Here is a 24891-nt window from a genome sequence, read left to right as displayed (position 1 = left end):
AATGTTCAATTATTTTATTTTCATATTCACATATTAATTCACATAACATAAATAAACAAACAAAAATAAAAGTAAATAGATAAAAGAGACTTCTAGAACTGTGGAGAACTGATTCAATAGGCATTTTCTATTTTAAATATTTTGTTTCCTATTTTTTGCTTTTCTATATAACAAAACAATATCAGCACACATGCAATCTACAGAAAGCCAGTGTAAGCAATGATTAGTTCAATTTTAAAGGGCTACTTTATAAAATAGAGACAGCCATATTAATCAAGACCAAGTTGTTTATAATAATAAACAAAGTTAAAATAATCTGCATACTATCCCTAAAAGTTATACAAGTTTTAAAGCCATAGAAACCATAATTTTATATTTTTTACTGTTTTTATTCAAACAATTAATGAAATTACAAAGTGTCAAAGAAATGCTTTATTGAAAGCCAAAATCTTTTTCATCATTTTTTTCTAAAGTCATAAATTGAAGAGCTGACATCTTGATTTATCACACTGTGCACTTTTAATAGCCAACAAGTTAGCTATTAAATTTTAATCAACCTGCCTATTAAATTTCTTTCAAATGGTTCAGGGATACTTCAGTTTCTTTTAATAGCTAATTCATTCACTGGGAATCTATTAATATGGATTTCAATGACATGTCTTCTCCAGAGTACAGATCGGGTCATTGTTAGTTCAGTATAAAATGAAATATTCTGAATGTAGAGGTGTTGCCTCTATTTCAATATGTAAATTCAAAGCTTTAGAGTTGGGAACCCTAGAAATTACGTATTCTGTTCTCCCTTATTTTGCACTAATTGGCTTTATACATGTCTTCTTCATCAGATACATGGGTTTTTCTACAATAAACATTTAGAAGTAAAATTCCTGGGTCATATGTGGTCCACATTTTCATTTTACAACATATTGCCACAATGCTGTCAAATATGTATGTATCAATTCACACTTCCCATAAGCAGTGTATATATCTTAAATTCTTGCTAGGACATGGTATTGTCAGGCTGACATTTTGCCAATTTGATAGAGTATGAAGTATCTCATATTACTGCTATACTTTGCATTTTCCTGAAAACCAGACAGATGGAATAATTTTTCATATATTTATTGGTTGTAAAGGTTTCTTATTCTGTGAATTGCCTGTTCTTATCTTTTGCCCACATACATATTAGGTTGTTGAATTTTATTTATTGATTATTTATTGATACAATATATGCATTAACATTTTGTTTTTTATATGTATTGTTTACACCTCCTTCCAGTAGCTCACCTGTTTTGAGTACTGTTTAAATTTTGAGATAGGACTCTTATCTGTCTTTTTCTTATAATCTATGATCTTTGTTTTCAAGAACTCCTTTAACCTAAAATCTAAAGTATATTTTCTTCTAAAAGCTTTAAAGTATTACTTTATGTATATACATTTTTTTTTTTGCCCTGAAATTCAACACAACCCGGTTGTGCTGCAATGGAGAAACTGATACCATTAGATACTCATTATTGTTTTTTATTGAAAAAGAAGCTTCTCAGAGCTCTTATGTTTTCTGACTGCTCTAGACAACAGTGGTAGGCTTAGAAATCATAATTCTTGACGAATCTTTGCTTTACAGTATAGGGAGTGGCTGATTTGCAAGTAGAAATGATGAATCTATACCACTCAGTCATTCATCTCTAAAACTCATTTTTTGTGGTCAAAGTCATGTATTTCTGTGTGCTTTTAACTTGGACATTTTCAATACATTGGCATAGTACTCAAAACAAAGAATACTGAGCCCAAAGATAATGGGTCAAGTATGCTTATCCACAGGTAAAATAGCAGTAAATTCCATTTCTTTCTAGTAAGAATGTAGTCATTCCCACAGCTGTGTTTATTTGTAAATCACACACTGCTTTACATTTTATTTGTAAATTCACACTGCTTGTGAAGTTTTGCTGAATAAAACAAACCTCAGAACAAAGGAAAGTATAACTATTTAACAATATAAAATAATTTACCAATTTGAAGAAAATATGACTCTTCATATGCTTCTCTGCCCTCTATTGGTGTACTTTCTTATATTGTACAAATTTTACAAACTCGTATGCAGAAAGTCTATACCAGCTAAAACCTGAATTTTATATTTGGAAATTTATTTGAAAAAAAGTATGTGAGAGAAAAGTAGATATGAATTAAAACAAGATATCTATGAATAAAGAGATTCTTGATTATGTGGTTCAGAGGTTTATTTTGTCATATAATCACAACCAGCTCTGTTGTGTTTAGACTGAGACTGTTTCAGGAAACATATTGTTTCTATTTTTCTACATCAAGACTAACTGTCTTCCTTCAATCTGTATATCCTCTTAAATCTTTCTTAGTTCTCCAGTGATTTTCTGGGGTTATAAATTACTATCTACGAATGTGATGGGTAACTTGTTTTAGTTTTTAAAGCACCCACATTCCTTATAATAATAAACTATGAGGAAAGTCTATTATGAAGATTATAGGAAAGCCTATCACATAAACACTTATTTTTAAATGGCATGCAGTATATAAGGCTGAACTATATAAAGTGCAAGCCTCAGTGTGCAATAAACAGGGGCTATCTTGGATAATACACAATTATTGGTATTTAAGTGTCTTTTTTTCTAAGACCTTCTTATGCTAAACATATATCCCATTTCCATATTTTAATTTTTCATGTAAATGAACTAACTTCTATTCACTTTCAAATAGCAGATATAGGTTAATATAATCTATTTCTTAGAAAAAAAAATCTGAACAAGTGATGACTTTTAGTTAACTTTGGTTATTATATACCACATTTATAGCATCACAATTTTATGCTTATAATACAGTAGGAATATTTTTCCAGATGAGAGGTACAGTCCAGTTTTTTTTGCTTTTAAAATTTGAATTATAAGGCATTTCATAGTTTTTTAAAAACTGGAATTAGCACATAAAAGTAATAAGAAGTTTAATTTATAACATTATCACTACCTATTTGAAGTCAACTCAAATAAATTTCCTATCTGTTCTAGGCATTATTATATTGCCCTGACAGAGGACACAGTTTCAAGGAACATCAAATTCAGGAGTACGGAGATTTGGGAAAGTTTATATCTTTGGTTCTATTACTAAATGATTATAGGCAGAAGCTATTTAACAGATTTTTTAAACACAGTCTTTGCTCTGACCAAAATATTTATCCTTTTACTGAAATATAAGAAATTAAAAATTAAAGATAAAAGGATTCTACTAATAAAATATCTTGAGATTTTTGGTATTTGAGAACTTCCAGGAGAAAAGAGTGATTATAAAATTCTTGCAATCTAAGTCCTACAACTGAACAGTTATGTATAGTAATTCAGCATATTTGATATCAAATAGTTTTGTAAAAAAATGTTATTGGTCAATCCATCTCCCCATATATTCACAATATTTTAAAGCTTCTCCTTCCCTAAGTAAATAGGATGAATGAATCCACTCTAAAGAATTGCACTTATAACAAAATAAAGTGGAAAGAAATGAATAGTACATCAAGGAAATTAAGAAATAAAGATGTGAATAATTGTGCTTTAAGAATATCTTATTTCCATGAGGTGATAAAAATCATTCTGAAATACATTCTTGGAAACTTAATTCTAGTCTTCAGCAAGCTTCATGTAAAACTGTCATCATAAGAAAATAACGAACATTTTTATTATTGTAAGTAGGGCTGTGTGGTCAGAAAGCCCTCGTTTGGAATCTAGATTGTGTTCTTTATTAGCCATGTGATTTTGGACAAATTGCCAGAAAACCCAGGTTCTTCATGGATATAAAGATAATGGATAATAAATAATGAACAGTGTAAAACAGGTAAGTGATAGTTACACACACTAAAGGAGAAATCCCAACTTCACCAAGAGTATAAAGAGGCACATTGTGTTCTATCAGAGAAAAGAATACCACTAATTTTTGAAGATAAGTTGTAGTATTCACATTTAGTTCTCAAAAAAGATACTGTTTTCTAAAAAAAATTACATCCTCAGCAACTTATACAAAACAGTAATATTTTAAAACCATTTGGAAATGTTCTATAGCACCATATTTAGAAGTTATCAAGGTAACCCACTGTGGCTTGTCTGATTTATAACAAAGAGGTAAGAGATACTGTTAACTATATATAAAGGCAGTAAGATAATAAATCATAAAAATGAGAAATCTACTCTACATAAATAAGCCTTTGTGAAGGGATCTTTGAAAACTATAATAATAATAATAAAACCATTTTTAATATTGCGTAGTTGACTGTGAGAGGCTGGATGATTTCAAGGATTCCGAACAAAGAGACAAAGTTAAGAACAAAACATAAGAAGGACTCACTGGGCAAGCATTTTAAAAGTTTTTCTTTTTCAGTTCCTGCTAACAATTTATAGAAAGAACATTTGCCCCAGATTGACTAGAGATCAATATTTAATATATTCCATTTTACAATGAAAAGTTCATTCTGAAAGTTATTTGGTCTCCTAGAATTAGGAATCAGGGTATTAGTAGTATTGTTTAATTATCTATTTGATGAAGCAACTCACTTTTTAAAATCTGTACCTATTTTGCTTTTGTATATTAAACTGATTTTCCTGAAACAGAAGATATCCTTATTTTATTGTACATTTTCTGATTATTGAGGACACGTACAAAGGAAAGAAATTAACACAGAAATCACTGTTGCCTCATTTACAATCAAGAATATAAAGGTCAAAAAATACTAGATATAAATATAATGGCGAATGTCAAATGAAAAATTTCTCCATGCCATGGGACACATTATATTTGTGCTCATATCATTGTAATACTTTCTCAAAACAAAAAATAATTTGTTATACAGCCTAGTCTGATTTGTTAGCTATGCAAGAAGTACTCTTAGGCATATGATTAACTGTTTCTGCAAATTTGACAAATGTCAGATTATATTAGAATCTGGTTAATATTTATAACAAATGATTTTATAATCCTTCAAAACAGCAAGGCTTTGGGGCAATATGACACTTTAGGCATATAAGCCAAATTATATTTACTAACAGTAATAAAATGGAGTGAATGAGTTTGTGTGTTCACCCTAGTAGCTTTAATTTATAGAAATCATTAATCGCGGTGAACACCACTTATACCTTTTCATTTGTATTTTTCTTTAAAAACATAAAAACAAAATATGTTTAGTAGCCTGAATATTAATGAGACAGCAGGTGATTTATTGTGAAGTTTCATCCGTGCCAGTGACCAGCCTCCTGGGAAAGACAATACAGGCTCTGAGAAGATATGAGTTTAAAAAGGGAATGAGTCACATCCCTACTCTGCTACATAACTGGTTATTTAGCAGGACTGTCTAACTAGTGTTCTCTAAACCTCTGAAGGGTAGGAGGGCTTGGAGGAAACAGAAGGCAGTGCTTGTTTATATCATTATCTAAGGTAGGGAGAAGAAATATTGTACCTCTATTTCCTCATTGCTAAAATATAGTTACAAATCAAAAATGGAAAGTACAACTATGCAGATGTAATTTGCATTTAATTTCTAATTTAAAAGAGATAATTCAGTTTTATGAGTTTATTTCCTTTTGTTAGCATCAAGGGGAGCACCATTTTAGGTAAATTATTTCTTTTACTTGACATTCAGGTAACCACTTAATTCCTTCCACCTATTATTAGAAAATACAAAGGAAAAGAAACCTTTGGTGGTGAATGATGAATTTTAATAACATTCTTGAGAGCACTGGCAAGGACCAGTTTTCACTTGTTAGAAAATATAAGTGAACTTCTTTTTTTTTTTTTTTTTTTTTTTTTTTTTTTTTTTATAAGTGAACTTCTGAATAGAATAATAACAGTACTTATTATGTCCCTGGCATGTTGTAAGCAATTAACACATATTAACTCAGTCCTCTCAGAGTCCCTCTGAAGTGGGTACTGTTTATATCCCTATTACATAGACACTGAGAAGTTAAGCAATTTACGCAAAGTCACTGGGTTAAAACTCCTTACTCAAAACTTCTATGCAAAAAACAACTACAGATTAGACACTCTTCTGCCATATAACACTTAAATATGACTTAAATAAATATAGCTTTACTGGTCAGATCTCCATGAATAAAAATCTATATTGCATTAACTTGTATGGGAGGTTGATAAGATGGAGAATGGGAGGTAGGGGAAATAAAACCCCACAATACAGGCCAAGTCATTGTTGCAGAAGGAGAAATGCCGTTTTGCTAATTCTGCCACTCAGATGCGGCACATTTTTGCAATCCACAGCTGGGAGGGGGGCCACCTTTTGGTAATTCATATAGCAATACCATATTGGTAGCAGCTACCTAGCAAACCTTGATTTTAAACTGAAATTTCTGATGTCAATTCAACGTATTAAAAAAAAGAAAGTGGGAAATGCAATTATATTATTCATGATGATAAAGCCTAGTAAAATCTCATTTCAGAAAAATTCCAATTTCCACATAAATCTACAGAAAGAGTGGAAATGTTTAACAATTAATTGAACTACCAGAGAAATTTCTCGCCAAATGCTTCATTTTTGGATCAAACTCAAGTTTTATAGGTATTGTTTATCTAAATCGCTCAGAATGCTGTTTGGCTAGCAGAGATTGTGGGTAGGGGATACAGGTGAAAAAGATTACCTTAGCTGCAAATCGTTTCTACTACTATCAGGAACTTAGAGCTACCAGAAATTTGGATTAGAGTTCTATTGGCCTGGGAGGAGCTTGGGGATTGAGGACTGACTTTGAGGTATGTGCAAATTGTATATGTTTAAATGAACAAATGAATAAACCCTCCTGTGGGGTTTGTGAAACTTGGGTTTGGATAAGAGTTAAATTTCCTTGAAACTCTCTGTAATCAACCATCACCTTAGGGCTCTCAAAAAGCTCCTTCTACCTGTGTGTACAGCGGCATCGGTGAAGTTAACTTGATGGTAACCCTGGAGTATTGGGTATTGCCCTCAAGAAATTCTGGCTTCGTATGAGTGTGTAGCATTGTAGCAAACAAGTCAGCAGAAGAAAAATTTTTGAAAATGTATAGAGAACACCTGGAAAACATTTTCATAAATATATTCAAAGGGCAATGTAATGAAAGTTTTTAAAGAGATGAGGTGATCAAATAACAAAATCCCAAAGAGAATATATAAGAATGATTACATAAATTGAAAATTATCAACAAATGTTCCAAGGTCTTGCTTGATTACAAGGAGTAAAATCCCAATAGTAATCAAATTTATCACATTGGGAAATCTGGACAGGTAAACTGATACATAGGATGTAACAAGCTGGTTCAAGAACAGAATATTAGAGATGATTTGAAAAAATAAAAACCACTGAGAAAGATTTCTGCACTGCATGGTAGATGCTTTATTCTTAATGAATCCCAAAGATGATACTGATGGATTCTTGTTTGGAAGAATAGGTGATAAGACGTACAGAATTTTAAAATAATTATTCTTTTGATGAATTGAGCAGTGGTTATGAATAGGAAAGAAAACCTGAAGTGAAAATAGGACTAATTTTTAGACAACTTCTTGTAGTTTTCAAAGGTCAGAAGTACTCTAAAAGCAAACATAAGAGATTTAATATATCTGTTAGAAAGAAAGGAAAATGGAGTTGGAATTTAAAAAAAAAATTGCAGCTGTAAGAAACTAAGAATGAATGGGAAGTTAGAATACTGTAGATGAAGATGTAAAAATGCAGTGCCTAACATTTTATTTTAATAATAGGGAATATAATTTTTTGAATAAATAGATGTGAATAATTATGTTGCTGAGGTGACTGAACTGTTTATCTGGAAAGGTGAATCTTGGATGTCACCTACCTAAATATGATACACACGCCTGAATGCAGGGAGGATAGGACCCTGGGAAATAAGACAAGATTAAAGAAGGAAGTTAAAGACTAGCTTCAGAGATATAATATGAAGAAATAAAATTTTAAAATACTGCACTCATCTAAGATAAAAAATAATGAGATGAGAATAAAATGAGGAGTTTCTGACTAGGGGAACTAGGAAATTAATATAGGAGATCAGGAAGATTACTATGATGTCTACCACCATTAAAGTCACTGAGTGAAAGGAAGAATATATATCCTGAAGGGAAAGATCACTGCATGAACATACAAGTCATAAATTCAATTTAACCCCCTCCCCAAAGCCATCATCAAAGTAACTTATTGGATGTCACAAGAAATTTTATACCCTTTCTTCAATAACTTTAAGAACTATCTTTTAGAGCTAAAGATTTTAAAAACAGATTTAAACATATAATCAGACAATATAAAATATTATTTTCTATAAATATATTTCAAATTGACCTAGTCATCCTCATAGCACATATTCCAAGTTGAACTTTCTGAGAAGGAACTAAAAAGGGCACAGCAATGTTATATAATGTGATTGACCTTAAAAATCAAGGTCATAAAAATTATTCATTTAAAATAATTTTTAATAAAGCTGCATACCTTATTATCTTTACATAAATTTAGATCATAATGCTAAACCAAATAGTTATTTTACATATTTTATCTGTCTTCACAGTAGGCAAATAAACAGTGCAACATTAAAATTAAATCTCATCTTTTGTTTAAATGACACTTATCCTATGGCTGCTGTGACCGTTAGATGCAAGATACTTCTAATAATAAATCTTATTAATAAGGATAGTTTTCTTAAAGGAACATACCGTAAATTTTTTATGTATTATTTCTATGTATTATTTAAAGTAAAAAGAAAAATCTGTCACTATGAAAGCAAATTTGTTCCTACACTTTGGAGGCATGTGTAAGTAATCTGTTCTCTGTGGTTTAGGAAGTATGTCAGAAAGTTAAAAGTATTCATATTTAAATTTTCACAAACTAACCAGTAAAACTAAACTTAAAATGAGAAGAATACTTAAGAGATATTATGTAAAATAAACTAAAAATGAAACAAAATAAAAGAAGGTAATTGTTTTATTTTAATGTATTTTCTTCAGATTTGGAGGAATATTTGCACTCACTGTTTTAACTTAAGCAAAAGTGATGTAGAAAATTTAATATCATTACTAGCTTATAGTTAACTATATCACTACCACAAATAAAAGTATGTAAATCAATCCAAATTAAATATAATATGAATGAATCCCTATATCAAATTCAACTTAGACACTACTTGTTGTAACTTCTTTTATATAAATAAGATGCAACTTACTTGAGTAAAAGTAATTAACAGCACCAGCATCTGAATCTTTCTTAATCGTAAACCATAATTATTAAATTGTTTCTAAGTAGCATTTAATATAACAGAAAGCTCTCAGAAACAGGTTTAAAACAAACAAATAATTCTAGCTTAGAGGCTAAAAAAAATAACAATGTCAATCATAAAAATAACCACTGAATATATGCATTAAAAATTGTCTCTTTTAGGACAGTGCAATTAGAATGTGCTCATAGAAGTGCCACCCCCCAGATAAAAGTGTATTCTAAAGATTTCCCTGTACAGACTGTAGTGTACTCTAGCTCTCCACAAACATTATATCTACTCATTTTTACTGCAGTCCATTTAATTTTAATCACACACACACACACACACACAGTGGGGAGGGGGAGAAGAGGGAGAAAGAGAGAGACAGAGGCAATAAAAAGATCAACCACAAACAAAATAGTAGATTAAGGGAACTTCATTTTCAAAATCAAAATGATACCCCAGAAGCATTTTAACCAGAAGCATATACACACCAAAAAAATCTTTTTATATATATATAAGATTTATATATAGTGGGTTTTTTCTTCTGTATCTTTAAATAGCCAATATTATCTGGACACATCTTTTTGATATTAAGATTAGGTGGGATTTTTCCCCAAATACACAGGTTGCCTTAAGTATGTGTTAGAGAGTATAATTTTACTTCCACAAAGACTATGAAATTGCTCTATACGTGGGGTAATGTGGAACTCTATAATGTTTAGCAGACTATATAGCCACATAATTGCCCATTTTCACTGCTTCCGATGAGGCCTGACAGCTCACCAGTTTATAACAGTGGCAGATGACTAGAGAAAGAAGTTTCTCACTTTTTAAATTACTTTCAGAAAAGATCTCCTGAAAATTCTGGATTGAAAAAACAAAAAGGTTTATGAATAATGGAACATACTACTACACTCAACCAGGTTTTATATCCTTGCAATATTCCTATCACATGGAACAAGGTCCAGAAGTTGCAAATAAAGCAATGCATTTAAGAACTTCTTAAAGTAATCACAAAAAAGAGTGAATATGAAAAATTATTTCTAATTACCTCTGTTGAGTGACGCTGAACTGTTTATATCTCCAGTAATGAAGGAAGACTCTGACTGCTTTCGGACCGTGTCATTCCACATCCTACGAATTCGGCTCTGGATGAGGGAAAGGAAAAAAAGGAAATGCGCTCACCACACTGTGAATTTTCACACATATTGTTCTTTTTTGTTTCTATTACAGTTATATGAGGCTTATATTTCTGGCATCTGGCAAATATACAACTTCTACATGCTTGTAGTACAGTAGCATAAGAACATCAGGAACTAAATTGATGATAATAATTGGTTCTCATTAAGTGTATTCTAAAATGCCTATGCCAGAAATAATTATAACTACTTAAAAGGAATAAATGTAACATACTATACCAATTTAAACATGAAGATACATAGAAATGTACTCTAGATAGAATTTAATAATTTAAATTTCTAAGGTAAAACAAATTATTTTCATCGTAACTTTTATGGGAATGGGATATTTAAATATGCATTAATTTGTAAGTTTTATTAACAAAAGATTTACTTATGAATTCAGAATCTTGCAAGAAGAAACAGTTTGGTAAGAAAAGAACAGAGTATATTAAAATGTTACTAAACTTAACATTTTCCATAAATTTTGTAAGACCAATGTAATTTTACAAGTTACATACTATCTCAACTTTTCTTTCTTTTGAAGGAGATAAAGGAAGTCGATTCATCTTTATTCATTTCTAGACAGTAGGAAGTTTTATAGAGAACTGAACATTCTTACATCATTATATATATTCTCAAATTCAATTTTCCAAGTGTCTGATAATTCAAGAAAGCAGTGTAATATTTTTCCATTGAGGGGGGACTTTTTTCTGGTTTACTGCTTTGCTACTTTATTTGAGTTAGGGATCAAAAAGTATTAACAATCTTGTGAGCAGGAAACAAAATATTTTCAGAAGCTTTTCCAAGGATGAAAAACTTCTTAGAACTATTACTAGTGCTAATGGTGAAATCAAGCTCACAAATGGGTTATGTTCCAAATATATTTGAATTCCTTGAATAACAGGAGTACCTAATCTTAAAATACTAGACAATTGGTTTTATGAATATTGGGATATGTTTATCTTTTAGAAATGTCTATATTGTTATATAGGTCAGCAAATACATACATACACATACACATACAGCAAAACTAATAAAAGTACAATAAGAAAACTGGTGCAGTAAAACCTGCACTTGAAAAATGTTTCTATTGAAAAATACTTCAAAACTTCAAGCTGAAATACTGAGAACAAATCTCTCACATTTGTTTTATTAGTTAACTAATTAAAAATATTAATTACCCTCTACTGCATGCCGAATACTAACCTAGGAAATACAAAGGGGAAAGGCAAACACAAACATCTTTGCCTTCATGGAGTTGCTAGACTAGTAAGTGACAGACAAATCAAATGTAAATTAACAAAAATAAATGCAAAAGTACAATGTGCCCACAAATCTCCATAGAAGCATTACTTATAGCTGAAAACTGTGAACAGTCCAAATGATTATCAGTGGTAGAATGAGTGAATAAATTATATAACAATATACAGCGATGAAAACAAAAGAGCAACATAGCCTCCTGAAGCAACATAGATGTCCAAGGAAAGGAGGAAAACATAAAAGAATATGTATTGGATGATTTCATGTGGATAAGTATCAAACACATGCAAAACAAAAAGTACTGTTAAAAGTTAAGATAGTGACTATGTTTTGAGGTGAATGATTAAGAAGGGTTCAAATGGTTTCTGAGGCACTCTCAATATTCTAATATTTGGTCTGGGGAAGGGTAATAAATCACCGTGCCATACGCTTATATTTTGCATGCTTGTTTAATGTTTTTTATACTGCTTAATTGAAATAATTTTTAAGTGCACGTAACAAGAGAACATGTTTAGGAAATCTGAGAACATTGCACTGAAGAAGTGACATCTCAGCTGAGAGTTGATGGAATTATGATCATTGTTAGGTGACATTTATTTGAGCTGCCCCCATTATCTTCTATTATTATTTTCGTTAGTCTCCCCTACCTGGGCTAGCCACACCTGTTCCCCTGCCATTCCTTAACACACCAAGCACAATTCTGCCTTAGGTTTTTTTGGGGTTTTTTTTTGCCGTACGCAGGCCTCTCACTGTTGTGGCCTCTCCCGTTGCGGAGCACAGGCTCCGGACGCGCAGGCTCAGCGGCCATGGCTCACGGGCCCAGCCGCTCCGCGGCATGTGGGATCTTCCCGGACTGGGGCACGAACCCGTGTCCCCTGCATCAGCAGGCGGACTCTCAACCACTGCGCCACCAGGGAAGCCCCTGCCTTAGGTTTTGTATGATTATTTCTTCTGTCTGGAGTGCTCCTTCCTCAGATACTGGTATGGGTAAACCTTTCACCTCTTCAACTTTCGCTCCTGAAAGAGACCTAACTTGATCACCCTATTTAGAACTGTATTGCACCCACCCAACTCTGCAATTTCTGCCCCCATAGCATTACCATCTTCTACAATATTATTATAATATAGCTTTTTCTTATATTTAATGTCCAATAATTAATGTCCAGTGTCTGCATTAGGTTTGAGGCTCTAGAAAAACAGAAGTTTTGGGAATTCTGTGGCGGTCGAGTGGTTAGGACTCCATACTTTCCCTGCCGAGGGTCCAGGTTCAATCCCTGGTCGGGGAACTAAGATCCTGCAAGCAGCGCAGCGTGGCCCAAAGATAAAAAGAAAAACAAAAATTTTGCCTTTTTTTGTTCAGTGATATATCACACACCTGAAATAATGCCTGGTACACAGTGATTATTATACGTGTATATACATAAAATATGTATTATAAATATAATATTTAAATATTTCAATTCTTTCTATGTTCTAGGTTTTATGCTATGTATTTTTCATGTATTCACTCTCTTATTCATTACAAAATTGAGGTTTAGAGGTTCACATGTCCAATATCACAGACCAAATAAATGGCATAACCAGTATTTGAATCCTGATCTAGGAGATTAACAACTCACTACATTATATCAAATAATTTCTGAAAAGGAAACGGAGAAAAGGGTAAAGTATTGCAGGCAGAAGAAAAGTATACAGTATGTGGCACAGAGCCAACACTTAAATGTTCATGGAACGAACCAGGACAAGCCTTAGAATATGGCAGTGAATAAAGCAAGTCACAGAAGACTACACACAATAAGGTACCATTTTAAAGAAAGATTTTAAAAAGGTGAAGTAAACAACATCTTTTCTGGAGGTGAAGAAATTATTAGAAAAGTCAAGGAAATGAAGAACAGAAGCTAGTAGATGTCTCTGGTAGGGAGGCATAGGGATTGGTTAGGGAGAGGTTTCAACAAGGGAAAAACATATGGAAAATATTGTTTCCTAAGTTGGTTGGTGAGTTCACGGGTATTGATTTTATTATACTATGCTTCACAATTTAATATATGCCACATATATTTTTTTATGTTTCAAATATTATGTAACAAAAGTAAATACATTTACAAAGTCAGTAAAACAAATGAAAGATAAATGACAGAACAATTAATGGAAGGTCAAAGTGGAAAGGACAATACTTCAGCTCATAGTTTTTAAAAATACACACACATACCAATCCTATACACATCTCTGTGAATATATGTTTGTGTGTGATTATGGATATTACCACCTTTTTATAAGTGATTAGCACCAGGGGATCAACAGGTGGAGAGGATTTTTAATTTTTAGTCTTGCCAGTCACACTCTTTCATTACCTACATAGTAGCCACATGATCTTTATTACATGTGGATGATTTCTTGTCACTGCTTTTTCTAAATGATCCCATTACCTTTCTAAAGTAATCAAAATAAAATGTGAACTCCCATACTCTTAAAGTACCTAAGGATCTGTCTCCAGCCTTCTTTGACTTCATCTCCTACTCACTCTCTCACCACTTTAGCCAATGACATTCTTCTTATTCCCAAAGTTGCAAGGTCTCACCCACCTAAAGGGCTTTGTATTTGATGTTCTCTCACCTGGAATTCTCTTTCCCTGAACTCCCTTCCTGTCATTTCCCCAAAGAGTCTTTGCCTAGCACTTAATCTAAGTAACTACCTGGACTTTCTGTATCATATAACCATATTTGGTTATCCACCAGCTCTCATAATCTGATATTCCCTGTTGGTTTATTTGTTAATAAATTTTCTGCCTTTTACAATTAGAAGGAAAGCTCCAGATCATGGGGAAAGTTATTTGTCTTTCAACCATTTTATCACCAGAGCTTACAAGACTGCTTGGCATTTAAAGAGAAACTCAATGTTTCTCAAAAAAAATATAACAATTGTGATTTTAGAAGTTCTCTGATGTGGAAAAAGGCATCTATACTCCCAAAAGTTTACCTTAATATCAGTGACTGTTTTAGACTTTGCTCATGGAAGTTCACAGTTAATATGAAATATTTATTATTTTTACCTAAACAGACTAGATTTAAGTGACTATCATTTTATGTAGGGTTGGATTGTTGTAGTTAATCAGAATTAGTATTATATTAAGCATAATAAAAAAACCTAATATTGGGTTTTTGTTCCCACTATTAGAATTGTGATGTTATAACTGTAAAAGTGAAAAAAATGACACAGCTTTAAAATATATACCTGAAATTATAGTCTGCAATAATGACACTAGTAAGTGGTACCTGCTCCAGTTTATTGAGCATGTACAGTATGTTGTGTTTGGTATACATTAGCTTGATCTTCCTAACAACATAAGAAATCAGAAACCACTTTACTTATGAAAAAACTGAGGGTCAGTGAGATTTAATAACTTGTTTTGTGTCACAGCTGGTAGGTACATGGCAAGGCTAGTGAAATTCAAACCGAGGTCTCCCCACCCACCAAGTTTATGGTTATTCTATTAAGCTGCACTGCCCTATCATGTAGCTTAGAAGTAATGCTAAACACTGCACAACTCTGTTTTAACATAATAAATGAAGCTCCAAAGTATTGTTTCATTAAGGGCATATGTCAATAAAATAACTACGGGATAATGGTTGATGCATTCGGTTTTATGAGAAGTATGCACAAACAAATCAAGTTAAATGACATAGAATCTCGGCAATTTAAAAGCTGTGGAAAAGATTGTTACAAAAAAGAGAGTTAAGCATTATCAGGTCGAAAATAAAGGAATGGATTACAAGGAGGTCACGCTGGAAGCATCATCCAGGTATGCCCCAACTCTTATGTGAAACTTCCGATTTCTAACTGACAAATTTAGTAGTCCTAGACTAAGAAATCTCAGTCCACCTAACTTGGAACATTTGCTTCCCCTAATTTACAATTTTGCAACCTCAGTAAGGCATAGAAATAATAAAATAAATTCAAATTATTAATAGCTGTATATTATATGGAGGAATAAGTTTCATGATCATTATGATAATTAGTGCTTGTTAAGTGTTGAGATAGTCTGATAGGTTTGACAGTTATAGGTTAGTTTTAAAATTTTTAGTTGGAAATATTAGATTGATATTAGATATGTAGTTTTATTTGTAAGATAAAAGAGAACTCCTTTAGTGTGAGAAAGTGTTTATTTCCGACAATATTGTTCATTATCTTTGGTTTATAGAGTTTATCAAGTGCTAGTTAGGTGTGTACGACAGTCCAGTCTGACAGTGAATGTGTTTGAGAGAATCAGATATATTAGATTTGTAAATGATATTTAAAGGTTATGAGGATATTTAATTTTCTAAGCATATGAATGGAATTGTTTAGGTGAATTTAATGGATTAAATTTACAAGCTGATTGGAAATTAGTCAAAGAACAAATGAAGTGTTCTTTTTTATATTATATATAAAATTACCAAGTTAAAAAAATAGATTTATAGGTTGAGCTGAGTTAAAAAAATGTTATTGATTTATAACTTTATTTAGGAATTAAAATTCAAGTCTTCTTCAGAAAATTGCTATTAACAACACTGAAAAAAATGATTGTTTTTCCCACTGAACCATACAATCTTAAAAATATTAGTATGCTAGTTGGAACCCAAACTCATTCATGCATGACCCACATATGTCTTTTATTTGACTGGCTCATTTTAGTCATCCTAGAGTTGCTGAACTTTCTACGTAATAATCTTTGGGCTGACATTGTGGCCTAGGAAAAATGGCAGACAGGTTACCTAAAAGTTTAAAATTTCCTTGATGAGGGATAATGCAGCTACTATATTTAATGCTGGACTGATGGGAGTAGCACTTAGATCAGTTAAGTCAATGATGCTATTATGGTATTCTTCACTACCTGAATTGCCCTTTGATTTACCAGCATACAATAAGGTATGAGTTAGAACTGTTTTTATTAAACATACCATCTAATAAGTAAATACAGTATATGATAAAGAATTATTACACTAGTTAAGTGAAGTAATTAACTCAAGAATCATATATCTATGTAAAATATTACTTTCTTAGAATTTTGGGTGAAATGCAAAATTCCTTTCCTTACCTTCTATATTCATTCAACTGGGAATAATCTGAAATCATGAATTATTATGCAAACTTAGACCCTAAACTTCACTTCTTTGCAATTTGGTTTCTTAAATTTCTGTCATAACCATTTTCATTTGAGACACACTAAAACAAAACAACAAATTTGATATGTTAAATACTTGGGATAGAAAATAGATCTCATCAAGAAAGGATAGCAACCCATAACAGAAGATAGGTAAGAGATATTTCATTTTAGTTAACAAATATTGTTTACCTGTGAGCCTGTGGAGTACCGCCCAGGAGTTCGAGAACCAGATGTTTTCCCTGAGCCAATGGAGCTCTCTGTACTTTTGCCACTACAACAATGTGTTCGCAGACATTTCCCATACTCTTTTCGTACCTAGCCAAAAATATTAATTTCTGTTAGCAAGTAATTCATTTCAGCTAGGAAATATAAAATGCATGTGTTTTATTTTAGATAATTAATATAAAATTTTTTTGCCCTACAGATATAAAAAAGTCTGTTCGGCATATATTTTATACATTTTTCACAATATAAAATAATATTCATACTGTCAAGATTGAAATTTTGCATAATTGGAGCCTTTTAAAACACGCAAACACACATATATCCAATCACACTATAATGATACAGTCTCAGTTGGAAAAACAAAAACTTAAGACTCTTCAAGACACTATTTTTAGCTTCACAGATTTGATATGAAGTAGCCTATCTAACTCTTTCTCCATTCCCTCTTCTCTCTAACTTCCTCACTAGATTTTTTTTTTTTTTTTTTTTTTTTTTGCGGTTACGTGGGCCTCTGACTGTTGTGGCCTCTCCCGTTGCGGAGCACAGGCTCCTGACGCGCAGGCTCAGCGGCCATGACTCACTGGCCCAGCCGCTCCGCGGCATGTGGGATCCTCCCGGACCGGGGCACGAACCCGTGTCCCCTGCATCGGCAGGCGGACTCTCACCCACTGCGCCACCAGGGAAGCCCAGTTGAACTGTTCTTTAGGCAGAAGTGTAGTGAGGGAGTTAGAGAGAAGAGGGAATGGAGAAAGAAGGAGAGGGAGAAAGAGAGGAGAGAGAATATTTAAAGACAGAACAGAAAAAAAAGGAATGTGTTGGGCTAAGCATTTTTTAAAATTTTATATTTCTCTGAAGTTTATTTCTCTTAAAAGAGGTCAAATCTGCAACTTAAGACTATAAAATATTCTCAAAATATTTTAAATTCATTCCTTCAAAATAGTTCTATTCAATAATTACAGAGAAATATGATTGCTTTTCTATATAGCATTGTGACTACATTATTAATCCTTGCTGTAGTATAAAAATCACAGGATAAAAGGAGATAATCATTTTTTAGCTGATGTTTTCAAACAGGAAAATATATCAACAATTTTGGGGAAAACTTTGATCATGTTTATTTAAAAATTTTTATTACTGCCTATTTAATCAAACAAGACATACAAAAATAAACAGTAACTGTTCTAAAACTCACCTCCACTAGCAACATCAAGAAAAATAATTACCAACTACTTGTTCATCAATTAAAAACACATTCTAGGATAACTTACTGGTTTTATAGTCACAAATTTTATATTCATTATGAAATAACACTGTATATATGTTATTCTTAGCACTTTATTGATTTCACATGAGTTCATAGTTTCCAGAAATTGTGACAATGTAATATTATTTAAAACAAAGTTATAAAAACATGCTTTTTTGAGAAGTGTTATTTAGAATCAAAAACAAAAAAAGGAGTGTGAATGACACATCAAAATTAGTATTTGAAAAAAAACATTATATCTTAATATATGAACATTCATTCTATCAAAGATATAGCAAAATCAGAGACTGACTATATTCAGATTTGTTTGAAGAACTCACATTCATTAAATCCTTATTATGTGATAGGAACAATGATACAGAGTGAGGTGAATCAAAGCATGGAGGAGGAGAGCCTGATAGGAAGTGGGTAGGCAGACCAAAGAAGGCTTCTCAGAGAAGAGGACTTCTTCAAGCTATTTTTAAAAGATAGGTTGGAATGTGTTGGTTTAGAAGATCAAGTTGAAAGAATGGATAGTTAAGAGAAAAAAGGCATTCAGTGAGAACAAAACAAAGAGGCATGATGTGCTAAGCTTTGAAGCCTTTCTCTGATTTGTAATGTCAAAATTACATATTATTTAATATATTTAAGTTATATTAATGTTTTCCAACCAACCTCTTCTATGCTATATTTCTCAATAATTAGAAATAATTATTTTTATTCACTATTTACAAGCCAATTCATATTTTGTTTATTTTTTAGAAGAAGTAAGTTTGTGCCCACCTGTGTGTGTCCAAGACATGTGTAAGTTTTGGGAGGGTGAGATGAAGAAGCTTCTACTTTTTAATCACTATTTGCTAGGAACTATGCTAGGCTCCTCCCTCAAAATGATTCTGGGAAGGACTTCCCTGGTGGCGCAGTTGTTGAGAGTCAGCCTGCCGATGCAGGGGACACAGGTTCGTGCCCCGGTCCAGGAAGATCCCACATGCCGCGGAGCGGCTGGGCCCGTGAGCCATGGCCGCTGAGCCTGCACGTCCGGAGCCTGTGCTCCGCAACGGGAGAGGCCACAACAGTGAGAGGCCCGCGTACCACACACAAAAAAACCTCCTATAGGAAATATGATTGTTAAATGTCCATAAGAGCCAATACTGTCTATAGATTCAATGTAATCTCTTGAAAAAATTTCAATGATATTCTTCACAGATACAGGAAAAACAACTCTAAAATTTGCACAGAACCACCAAAGACCTCAAAGAGCCAAAGCAATCCTGAGAAAGAACAAAGATGGAGGTTTCGTGTTTCCTGATTTCACACTATACTGCAAAGCTAGAGTAATCAAAGCAGTATGGTATTGGCATAATAGACACATAGACAATGGAACAGATGGAGAGCCCAGAAATAAACCCTTGCATATATGGTCAACTAATATCTGACAAGGGATCCATGAATAATTAATGGAGAAAAGACAATCTCTTTAATAAATGGTATTAGCAAAACTGGTTAACCACACGCAGAAGAATGAAATTGAACCCCTATCTTATACCATCCACAACATTTAACTCAAAATGTATTAAAAAATTAAACATAACACCTGAAACCACAAAACTCCTAGAAGAAAACAGGGGAAAACTCCTGGACATTGGTCTTGACAATAATTTTTTGGATATGACATCGAAAGCACAAGCAACAAGAGCAAAAGTAGCAAGTTGTACTACATTAAACTAAAAAGCTTCTACACAGCAAAAGAAACAACAGAATTTATTGGCAATCTACAGGATGGAATAGAATATTTGCAAATCATATATCTGAAAAGGGGTTAATACCAAAAATATATAAAGAACTCATAAACTCAGAAGCAAAAAACCAAACAATCCAATTTAAAAGTGGACAAAAGAAATGAATAGAAGTTTTTTACCTAAGAAGACATACAAATGGCTAACATGAAAAGATGCTCAACATAACTAATTAGAAAAATGCAAATAAAATCACAATGAGATATCACTTCACATCTGTTAGAATGGGTAGCATCAAGAAGACAAGAGATAAGTATTGGTGAGGATATGGAGAAAAGAGAGCCCTTGTGCACTGTTGGTGGGAATGTAAATAAGTACAGCCATTATGGAGAACAGTATGGAGGTTCCTCATAAAATTGAAAATAGAACTACCATATGATTCAGCAATCCCACTTCTGGGTATATATCCAAAGGAAATGAAATCAGGATCTTGAAGAGATGTCTGCACTCCCATATTCATTGCAGCACTATTCACAACAGCCAAGATATGGAAGCAACCTAAGTGTCCATCAGTGAATGAATGGATAAAGAAGATGTGTTACATATATCTAGGAATATTATTCAGCCACAAGAAGGAAGGAAATCATGCCATTTGCAACAATGTTGGATGGACCTTGAAGGCATTATGCTAAGTGAAGTAAGTCAGACAGAGAAAGATGAATCCTGTATGGTATCACTTATATGTGGAATCTAAAAAAGCCAAATTCATAGAAACAGAATAGATTGGTTGTTACCAGAGGTTGGCTGTGTGGAAATGGGGAAATGTTGGTCAAAGGGTACAAACTCCTAGCCATAAGATGAATAAGTTCTAGAAATCTAAGGTACATGATGATGATTCTAGTTAACAGTACTGTATTATACAGTTGAAAGTTGCTAAGAGAGGAGATCTTAAATGTTCTCACCACAGAAAAGAAAAGATGTTAGATGACAGAGGTATTAGCTGTTCACACTATGGTGGTAATTATTTCACAGTACATAAGTGTATCAAATCAATACATTGTATACTTTAAACTTACACAATGTTATATCTCAATTATACCTCAATTTTTAAAAAAGGAATAAAAGAAAAATCTCCTAGGACTGTTTCTGCAATTTCAAAGAGAAGTATCTGGATTTTTTGTAGGCAAAAAAAAGGTGAATGATAATTCGATGTCCATATTCTCTGATGTTGGGCCATGTTCTTGACACCCAATAAAAATGCCACCAAAATCGAAAAATTCAAAACACAGAATGCATGAAAGAAAATATACTTATTACTAGTTATTATAAATCATAAAAATAAGCTTCTGAATCAGGACCTGGCACTTTTTTTCATGAAGGGCCAGACAGTCAATATTTCAGGCTTTGTGAACCAAGAGGCAAAACCAACAATGCCGTGTGTGTACTTATTTTAAATTTTAAATGTATCCATTTAAAAATGCAAAAACCATTCTTGGCTGACTGACTGCAAAAATTAAAAGCAGCTGGACAAATCTGGCCCACAAGCTGTGGTTTGCTGAACTCTGTTCTAATGAATCACAAAATTGAGCTTGATGACATATTTTTAAAAATTTCACTTCTGTTAAATATGTTCAATATACTAAAAAGTCTAGACTTGTTTTTGGATCCTGAGGTCTGGTATCTCTACCTGGACATCAAAACATTGACATGTATTTGTAATACAAGAAAAATAATAATTGGGAAAACTAATAGGTACTGGCTAATAAAAAATAATTACAATCAAAATCATTCATGCACAAAGCACAAAACTATTTTCTGTTCTGTAGAAAACTTCAATATAAACATTAAAATTTAAAAATGTGTTAGTCCAATTTCCAGCTAATACATAAAATAATTGATAAAGCTGGTTCCCTATATTTGAAGATGTTAGTATGACTAAATATGATGGCCCAATATTTCCTTATTTATATGGACAAATGCCACCCTTTCCCTTAATCTCCTGATTTTGCACCCATCATTCTACATATTGCTCTTGACAATCAGTTATAGCTTTTTTCTACCAAAATCTAGAAATCCTTCCAAGTGCTTAGTCTTTCTGACTTCTCTGAAGTGTTTTATAATACTGACCAGTGTCTACTTCTGGACATTTCCGCCTTATCTTTCATTTAGGTATTACCTTCTCATTCTTCTCCTCAAACACTTTCTTCCTTCCATTTCTATTCTTACTCATTACTCATGTCTCCTACTCTTCATAATCATCAAGTGTGGTAGACTGTTAGCTGTTTGTGATACCCAATTCCTCATCTTCCTGGGGTACAAAAAGTAGAGTATGTTTCCCAGTTTTCCTTGAAGTTTAGTTGGTACTATTTATAGTGTCCTATCTGATGGAAGGTGAGTAGAAGTGATGTGAACCACTTCCTTTTTATACAAGATCCTCTCTCTCTTTCTCAGACTATCTGCTAGATGTCAACACCCAAGGTGGTTGTGGAAATCAAACAGTGAGGTTGACTGAGCTTTCATTGGGCTGTGTCCCTCCATGAGGCACCCTCATCAATTGTGCAATGAGTAAAAAAAACCTTTATTAGGTTAAGTGATGGCAATTTGGGGTGTGTGTACACTAAGTATTTGGGAAGATTCATCCCTCCCAACACAACCTCTTTTCTAAGTTAATTCTAATCCATTAGATTAGAATCCATCCATTCTAACATCATAAACTCTTTTCTGTAACTTACATTTACAGGTCTGAGTCATCAATACAATTCTAGCCTGTATTTAAGATCATGCCAACACATTTTTAATACCTACCACCACATAAAACTGAAACAGGATAAAACTGGATGCATCTCGACAAGTGGACACATTTCTCAACTTTTATTTGAGGTTCCCTTAGTCTCTCAAGCCAAAAATCGTAGAGGTGGATATCTTTACTCTTTATCTTCCAAAAACAATTTTAGGTCTTATAGTTTCTTTCTTAGAAAAAAAATTTCACTTCTTGCCATTTCATTTTCAGAGCCACCTCTCAATATCTCATAATTATTTTTATTACCTCCATTTTACACATGAGGAAACTGGGGCATATAAAGGTTAATTAAATGGCCCAAAGTCACATAAGCCTTTAAGTAGAGGAGCTAGGATTCGGACCCAGTCTTGGCTCAGGGGTCTATATGGTCAACAACTAAAAAGACCACATTTATAATAGAGTTAAACAGTGTAAAATGAGAAAATCAATCTTGAGATTAAAAAGAAAATGCAATTTAAGTATTTAGTTGCTAAAATTAACTTTGAAAATGAATATTTTCATCCTTATAAATGTGAAAAATCATAAAAATAGACAATATAAAAATTAAATATTGCATTCTAATCATCAAAATCATAGATTTTATAAAAGATGCTTTTAAAGAAATACAGAGATCTTTACTAAGTTTCCACGATTCATTTAAAAAATAAATGTTTTTATCATAAAATGTTTAGATAATTATATTTTCTAGAATATATCAATACAAATTAGTTTAAAAAAAAACAGAAAAATATATATTTCCTATGCCATGCCATATATGTACATATATATACATATATCCCATGCCTCCATAACATCTTAGAAAATCTACTCCCTAATACACAAATTCCATGTGTCTGTCAATAAAAATATTAAAGACTATAAGGTCAAATCTATAAGAATATAGTTTTTGTACATTGTCCAAATCAAAATATTTTGATTCTGTTTTTTGCTGTCAAGCACATTTGCCAACTTTTATGCTTTCATTTTATGTCTGTTTTGTCTTCACTATTATAAAAACGAAATCAAATAAGTAATATATTTATTTCTTAGAGACAAACACATCAAGAATGATTTATGTTATGGGTACTTTGCTGTCATAGAATGTATGCTATTTATTCTTGAACAGAGAATTCTAGCTTACCTTCTTTTGTAGGACACAATGGAAAATGAATATAAACATTCCCTGTAGAGAATTGAAAATGGTGAAGAGATACGCCATGATGACTGTGCTTTCATTAATATACATGAGTCCAAAGGCCCAGGTCAATCCTAATAGGCAGAGAAGAGCTATTGCACCTATAACCCATGACCTGCAGAGAGAAGAGAAAATTAAGGGTTATCAAATAATTTGTCTTTAATTAACACAGTCATATTGTATCAACAATACTGACACTGAAAAAACTGTTACAGTTTTATTGACAGAAAATGTAAGACAGGTGGTATAAGTACTTTAAGATTTTAATGAGAACTTACATGTTTTCAAGCTTGAGGAGATATACATGAATGAAAATGCTATAAACACAGAAATTCACTTATGCAAAAGCAGATTTGTACTATTAAATTATTCATGTATTTGCAGCACATACGCAAATGGTATGGAGATGTAATTATGGTGAATGGCAAGGGGGAAGAGTCTGTAAAGCTATGTTAGTCTCCACTGGTCTCATTGGTATGATAACATTTGTTTGATTGGACTCTTTCCATTAATCAAACACTTGTTTGATTGGACTCTTCATCTGATACACTTTTACCCCATTTTTCCAAATTTCCTCTTTTTCCATAAAAAATTTAGTGTTTACAGACAAGAACAGAAGGAACCAGTATATGGAAGATTGTATAAAATTTTAAACTTCTATTTGTCTGATTCTATAGTTAAGTAGAACAAGTGTGAGATACAGTAAATGGGAAAAAATAGTTCCCCTCTAGATCACCATCTACTCTTTCAGCCTTTGGATTGCTGTGTCTTGGGTTATGTTGGACTAGACTTTGGATATCGGGCAATTGGCAGCTTTGTTGAAAAGAAGCCCAATAGCTCAGGACACCTTCATGTCTTTGAAGTGTCTGCAAACTCGCAGGAGAAAATG

The 24891-nt window shown here is 32.5% G+C and overlaps 1 protein-coding gene across 1 annotated transcript; it reads right to left on the bottom strand.

The window, feature by feature from the left end:
* Nucleotides 1-10211: 10211 nt before the first annotated feature.
* On the bottom strand, nucleotides 10212-24570 carry LOC149749164 (adhesion G protein-coupled receptor L3-like). Its single transcript, XM_089911997.1, has 3 exons — nucleotides 23949-24570; nucleotides 17017-17142; nucleotides 10212-10391 (listed from the first exon to the last, which is right to left on the bottom strand). The coding sequence occupies exons 1-3, from the start codon at nucleotides 24051-24053 to the stop codon at nucleotides 10287-10289; spliced, it is 336 nt and encodes a 111-aa protein (XP_089768123.1). The 5' UTR covers nucleotides 24054-24570; the 3' UTR covers nucleotides 10212-10286.
* Between the last annotated feature and the right edge of the window lie 321 nt (nucleotides 24571-24891).

Source organism: Delphinapterus leucas, chromosome 5, assembly GCF_059928025.1.
Source record: "Delphinapterus leucas isolate spDelLeu-1000000601 "Yukka" chromosome 5, BTC_Dleu_Yukka2, whole genome shotgun sequence".
NCBI classification, from domain to species: Eukaryota; Metazoa; Chordata; class Mammalia; order Artiodactyla; family Monodontidae; genus Delphinapterus; species Delphinapterus leucas.
The sequence above is the reverse complement of the archived record's forward strand: the minus strand, read 5'-3'. Positions and strand labels throughout refer to the sequence as shown.

Excerpts from the sequence above, each read along its gene's own strand:
- LOC149749164 (XM_089911997.1), bottom strand. The coding sequence starts at position 24,053 with ATGTATATTAATGAAAGCACAGTCATCATGGCGTATCTCTTCACCATT. Across the intron at positions 17,143-23,948 it reads ATTGTGTCCTACAAAAGAAG|GTACGAAAAGAGTATGGGAA; the intron begins GTAAGCTAGAAT and ends ATTTTTGGCTAG. Across the intron at positions 10,392-17,016 it reads GGTACTCCACAGGCTCACAG|AGCCGAATTCGTAGGATGTG; the intron begins GTAAACAATATT and ends TCCCTCATCCAG.